The 6,529-nt window shown below is 24.9% G+C and overlaps 2 protein-coding genes and 1 pseudogene across 2 annotated transcripts in view; all 3 read right to left on the bottom strand.

Moving 5' to 3' along the window:
* LOC108760191 (uncharacterized) overlaps nucleotides 1-3,096 on the bottom strand; it is a 13,243-nt pseudogene extending 10,147 nt beyond the window's left edge.
* Nucleotides 875-1,420, bottom strand: LOC108760344 (uncharacterized). The gene is made up of 3 exons (XM_018506228.1): nucleotides 1,353-1,420; nucleotides 1,008-1,140; nucleotides 875-925 (listed from the first exon to the last, which is right to left on the bottom strand). Exons 1-3 carry the CDS (start codon nucleotides 1,415-1,417, stop codon nucleotides 875-877), a joined length of 249 nt encoding a protein of 82 aa, XP_018361730.1. The 5' UTR covers nucleotides 1,418-1,420.
* Nucleotides 3,097-5,783: 2,687 nt separating the features above from the next.
* LOC108760190 (uncharacterized) overlaps nucleotides 5,784-6,529 on the bottom strand; it is a 4,180-nt gene continuing 3,434 nt past the window's right edge. Inside the window, exons 6-7 of the mRNA XM_018505991.1 lie at nucleotides 5,957-6,089; nucleotides 5,784-5,834 (exon numbers count right to left, since the gene is read on the bottom strand). Of these exons, the coding sequence (XP_018361493.1) occupies nucleotides 5,784-5,834; nucleotides 5,957-6,089 (184 nt within the window). The remainder of the gene's footprint in view (nucleotides 5,835-5,956; nucleotides 6,090-6,529) is intronic.

Below are 6,529 nucleotides of genomic sequence, written 5' to 3'. Positions count from 1 at the left end.
CTATAATTAATACTTTTATTTTCACTATTTATTTATAAATATTATGACTATCTTTCTTAATATCATGGCCATCTTTTCCCTACAAATCAGATAAGATGGCCAATGCATACTTTGTAATATTTTGATAAAATTAAAGTTGTGTCAAGTATTTTCTCTTTAATTTCGATAGTATTTGTTACTTTAAGCTTCAGTGAAAGTAATATCCCAAATATTGTTAAAAAGTAAACAAGAATAAATGTACCTAGGTATGTTTTTTGCATTTTAAAAAACTATGGCCATCATACCCGAATTTACCCTATATGTATATATGTATGTTTGATTTGATAGAGTTAGCCATCAATTTCAAATATATTAACTAATTAACATATTTTCTATTAAGTTCGTATTGTTGTAAATCATCAGCAAATAATGTCACAATAGAAATGATTTTGCTTTATACCGTTTCGTAAGTCTTTATATATATTATTTATGTAACTTACGATCAGAAAGTTTAAAAAATAGTAAATGCTAATATAAATAAATTAAATTATTTTAAAGTTATGGCTGGGAGATTTTACATTAAAGTCATAATGTAATAATATTTAAATTTAATTTTACATATCTATAGAATGCAGTATATATATATTATTTCTTTTGAAAACCTTTTGCAAAAACTTAACAAACTAATATTTTAGATTAAGTTGTTTTTATTTATTATGATTTGCTTGACAACGAAACTCTCTCTCTTCTATCTAAACTACACGAACAAAAGTAAAAATTTTTTTAGTTTTTAAATAATAAATAATATAATAAGTAATTTATATAATTATTCCATTTTTTAATTATATTTAATATAGGATATATATATATACCGTGTTATTTGATTCAGTCTTTTTTATTGCGTCGAATATATAACAACAAAATAAGATATCGAAGCTTTCACCAGCTACAATAGATATTGTTCAACACATTTATTGTACTGTCTCGAGTAAAATTTCAATACATGAAAGCCTATATTATTTTCTTACCATAGCGAAACATTCAAACGATCCGACAAACAGTCCTTTGAGATTTAAAGTGAAATCTTTGGTACCTCTTTGTAATAGAAAAAGTATCATTTTTTGAATGTATATGGGAGTCATATACCATTGAATACTATACCTGTAAAATAATATAACGAATAAAAAGATCGAAAATTTGGAAAAGCAAGAAATTTATGTGATAATATTTAATTAACGTTTAAAAACATATATATTAATTATTCTATACAGTTAAGGTATTCGCTGTTATTTTCAATATACATTATATATTTATACAAGCTACTTATGTGTGCAATATAATATATATAATATTTTACAATAAAATTCTCTTACGCAGTAATGAATACATAATTAGTATGATCTATAATATTCTGTCCGGTATAGTTGGCTAGAAACATGTATAGAATACAAATTGTTACGAATATAAAAGGAAATAATAATTCTTTGAGATTAGCTTGAGATGAACTAATCTGAAAAATCTAAAATACAATAATTATTATTAAGAGTTAAAGAAAAATGTAGAGAGATGCGATAAAGAAGTCAATTTTCTCTACATATTTTTCTGTTCTATCCATTATTCTTTATATGATAAGATATTTTTTTAGAAATTACAATTTATTTATATGAAAAATTTTGTACATAGAATTAATTATAAATATTAATTGATCAAAAATATTAATATAAAAGTATATTCTTTCTTACTATAGAACTAGATTGTGAAATATTAAACACTCCTACAAGAATAAAGATTTTAGCGAGACTTACTCGGAAGAGGTTGGTGCTCAGAGAGGTCACTGCAACTGCTGTTAGACAGAACAGCATTATCTCAAATTTAGACATCAACAATTCGGACAATCTTTAAATACAAATAAATATTATATATTATATATGATTTATATCTATAATTTTTACATACGAACTTCATAGCTTGCCGATGAATATCTATAGCACAAATTATTCCTTCGAATATGAATTTCTCATTCTTCGTAGTAATATTTTTCAGCATATTAATTTTCATTGCGCGTTCAATACGATAACTATAAATAATATCGACAAATATTTTTTTTTTGTTTTTAAAGAATAAACTACTTTTAGACTTTCAAAATATAACAATTCTTATTGAATTGATAAACAGAATTTTATAATAATAATATAATTGTTCGATTTATGATTTGAATTTTTATGGCCATGTCTATATTCGTTTCATACCTGGAAATTTTAAACATTCCACATGTAAATTGAAGATATACAAATAACATTGCTCCTATCCCTATTATTGCAAACAATCCTATGCAAAATGCTGCGTTTATATGTAACAGAATTAAAGAGAAATATTTTTCCTGATCGATAAAGTATTCCGTTGTGAATTGCATTTGATGTGCTTGAGATGCATTTATCGGCAAAACAACATTAGATGTAGTCAATAAAAATTCAGCGGTAATAGGAGTAAATACACTGCAAATACCAAATACTAGGGAAAGTAACTCATATAACTTTAAATTTTATAATATCTCAAAATATTACTTCAAGCATATTTATTATATCAAAAATTTTATATTTCTTTAAACTCAATTATAATTGGTTTTTATCGCTTCTTGTTAGTTAATAACTCATAATTTTACTGTTTATATTCGATTTAAATGTCTTTTGTCACAAATCATTATTTTTCTTTCAATATGTATAACAATATATATCTTATGGTAATAGAGCATCCGATGTATTATACATATGTAATTAATTATTATTATTTATCAAGATTTATTTGTCTTCTATTGAAACCTTGACTTTATTAACAAGAAGAGATATAACCAAATGCAAACATCCAGAAATATCGTCTTACTTGTAAGTGCAGCCGTATAACATTTTCCAGTATAACCATACTTTTCCATAATAGCGTTTTCATGTTCATCTTGTAGTTTATTGTATACATTTTGAAGTTGCGCCAGTAAATGCTTTACCTGCCAGTCCAATAACTTTTTATATTATGTTTTTTTTCCAAAAAGATCGTTGAATATACAAATTTGTCAGAAATGTTAATTTAATCGAATATGGTAAATCGTTAACTTACACCTTTCATCTTAAAACCAAATGAGATGTAATTTATTACAAACATAAGAAAAGAAAGCGTAACAGACAGAATCCTGAGCACGAGATCCGAAGACCATTTTGAAGTAAAAAACGCAGTGAACTGCAAGTAATAATTTTATTGAAATGTTTGTATTAAAAAAATCTATTTTTCATATATTTAATAACTTTTAAATTATAGGTTCTTTTTACATATAATTTTACGATAAAAATAATTATAGTTACATATCTGGTGTTTTGCAACTATTGTATAATATTTCAATAAAATAGATTTTAATTCAGACTGTAAAAGTCAGAGTTAACATTTTCCAAATTAATCAAAATCAGCAAGCAGTATTTTTTAGCGAAGTTTTTTAACTCATTTCTATTATGCGTAAACGCGTATCTATAATTAAATATTGATTTTTACAACTCTGCAGGTGTTATTGATTTTCTCTGCTCCGCTGACATACATGCTCGATTTCTTATATACTACATATACGTACATACATATTGTATATCATTTTAATAATTGCACGTTATATTACTAAAAATTGCCAAATATTGGTCTTGAATAATTTTTTACTCAAATACTATTAACTTTATAGAAAAGCTGCAAGAGACGAAAATGATTCATTTTCTTCTCATAAAATTCTGAGAATTTTTTCAGAATTTTTTAATACCGTATTTTCTCATGTTGATAAAAACAAGAAAATGCAGTATTAAAAAGTTGATAAAAAATTCTGAAAAAATTCTCAGAACTTTATGAGAAGAAAATAAATAATTTTTGTCTCTTGCAGTTTTTCTGTAAAGTTGATAGTATTTGAGTAAAAAATTAATCAAAACCAATTATATTTTGCAGTTTTTAGTAATTAATATCTTGTTAACTATTGCGAAAATTGCAAAATGGTAGAGGACTTTTCGACTCAGTTTAGTCCGCTTTATCTACACAAAAGTGATTGGCAAAAAAGTTCAGGACACCTTGTATATATATATAAAGTGCATTACTAGATCCATTGTTTGTTTTTATCGGAAGAATGAAATGTGTGAATATTTATTTTTATCAAAAAACAGAACTCATCAATGTATTTGTTATTGTTATTCCTAAATTTTCACATATATGCAATATAAATGAAAATAAATTTTGTAATTTATAAATTATAAACACTGAATTAAATATTCACATTTTCTTCACTTACTAAATCTTTTTTCTTTGTTTATTAAAATTCCAAAGTTCTGTGGATGAATCTTTAAATTATTTTGATTACTTTTAATAATATGTTATCAGACATTAATATATAATTATATTTTTTATATTAAAATTTTTTTATTGTAATTATTCTTACTGTTGGAGTGTTTCGATAATTGCGGAACATCATAATTATGATATAATTACTATACATATATATATAATTGTTTTTTAATATAAGTTACAATATTAAATTATATAATAAGAAAAGATATACTATAAATTATAATATAGTGTGTACAGGTTATTTCAAAATAATAATATTACAGAAGGGAATATATTGGCTTACTTGAAATAAAATAGCAGTTGTAAGAATACTCAGAAAAAAAATAAACCGAAATCGAACAAATTTTGTTTGTTGATAAGGCCACAAACCCACAGCAAGTAGAAGTCTTTTATTAAGACCAAAGTATTGTGTCTCGACACAGATCATTTCTTTACGATTTCTAAAATATGACTAACAATAAGATATCGAAGAAATACTTATTTCTTTCTTTTGCATTTATCGATCAGATATTATATGATGTTCTCTCTTCTGAAGTAAATTTTAACGCAATTTTTCTAATGTCGTTTATATGCAAGATTACTATTATGGGATCAAACACTCGCATTTTAATAATATTTCTCATGAAATCTATTATTACACGATCGATTTAATACCAATAAAATTCAGCAGATGCTCTATTTCGCATAAAAAAGAGTTACTTGTCAGAGAATTATTTCCACGAAAAAGTTGCGCAAGCGTATTCAGCACTTAAACTTTTACACTCGTTATTCTTGTTCGTACTCTCAAACTTTATCTATAAGAAGAATGTCTCTTTAGCCTTAAGTATTTCAGAGATTGTTAAGGGTAATGTAATTTTTTCTCCTTTTTTTATCGAAGAGCACGAAAATACAAAAATTATATTTTTTTTGTTTTTCATAATTCTATAAATAATATATTAAAAAATTCTAAAATTTGAAAGTGTTAACGCTGATAATAATTATTTACTTAAAAGTAATATCTCAACAAATATATCTTTAACAGAAAGAATCAAATAAAGAAATAATACTGTGAGAAAGAGGGGGAAGAGGGGGATAGGGAGGAGAGAGAGAGAGAGAGTTTGAAACACAATTTTATCTTAAAATTTTGACCAATATGACTTTATTTTATAGATATTCTAATATCTTGCGAACATAATGTGCATTAACGTCTCTAATTAAATTATTTTTAACAATAAGAGTCTTACTGGACCGTACATTTAAAATTTTATTTGAAACATTTTGTGTTTTTTTAGTTATATTTAAAATGCTTTATGTTCCCTAAATTATAGCTTTAATAAATATATACTTAAATCGTAGACACTTTAATTTCTAAAAACGTGAAGTAGTCCGTGTATCAATAACGTTATAAATTTTTTATTATCTACATCTATCAAACTCTCAGTTAATCTGATTTTACATTTGGCTTGTTATCGTGTAGAATATATAACAGTAAAGTATGACACCGAAGCCTTCACCAGCTACGATAAATGATATTATTAGAGTATACATATGTACATATATATATATAACTTATTTACTTATAAAGTGGAATGCTATTACAAATATATTCTAACATGTACGTAATGTACTATTTTCTTACCGTTGCAAAACATTCTAATGATCCAATGAACAATCCACCGACATCCAAAGTAAAATTTTTGGCACCTCTTTGTAATAAAAAGAGTATAATACTTTGTATGTGTAAGGGAGCTGTATACCATTGAACGTTGTACCTGAGATACAAAAACGATAATTTGAAAATGAAAGAAATATAGATAAACAATATTCAGTATGTTGTTGTTATTTTATTTTTCAAATAATATGCTTACATTCACTTTTAAGGTATTATATCTTTATGCATATATTATGTATATATGTATACACACATATATATGGGGCATTCTTTGTCAAATCGATCAAGCCTCTGTCCAAAATTGATATGGACGGATTTCAACGTTTGACCCCGGAAAATGTTCGTCTTGAAAAGAGCTTTTAAATGAACCGTGGTCTTTTCGAAAATTCAAAATGGTGTCGCTGTATAACTTCGAAAGAGAAAAAAATAATTTAATTTTTAATTTATAACGCGCAAAAAATGTATGATAGCGTAGATTAAAAAATGCCTTTCATGATAAAAATTATTTGTTCGTTTACCGGCTTTAAATTTGTGTAATAC

Source organism: Trachymyrmex cornetzi, unplaced genomic scaffold (genome assembly GCF_001594075.2).
Source record: "Trachymyrmex cornetzi isolate Tcor2-1 unplaced genomic scaffold, Tcor1.1 scaffold223, whole genome shotgun sequence".
NCBI classification, from domain to species: Eukaryota; Metazoa; Arthropoda; class Insecta; order Hymenoptera; family Formicidae; genus Trachymyrmex; species Trachymyrmex cornetzi.
This window is presented reverse-complemented; position numbering and strand designations above follow the sequence as displayed.

What these genes read in the sequence shown, in the direction of transcription:
- LOC108760344 (XM_018506228.1), bottom strand. Translation starts at nt 1,417, where the DNA reads ATGTTTCTAGCCAACTATACCGGACAGAATATTATAGATCATACTAAT. An exon ending in AATTATGTATTCATTACTGC is followed by an intron (nt 1,141 to 1,352) that starts GTAAGAGAATTT and finishes ATTATTTTACAG; the next exon opens with GTATAGTATTCAATGGTATA. An exon ending in CGTTTGAATGTTTCGCTATG is followed by an intron (nt 926 to 1,007) that starts GTAAGAAAATAA and finishes TATCTATTGTAG; the next exon opens with CTGGTGAAAGCTTCGATATC.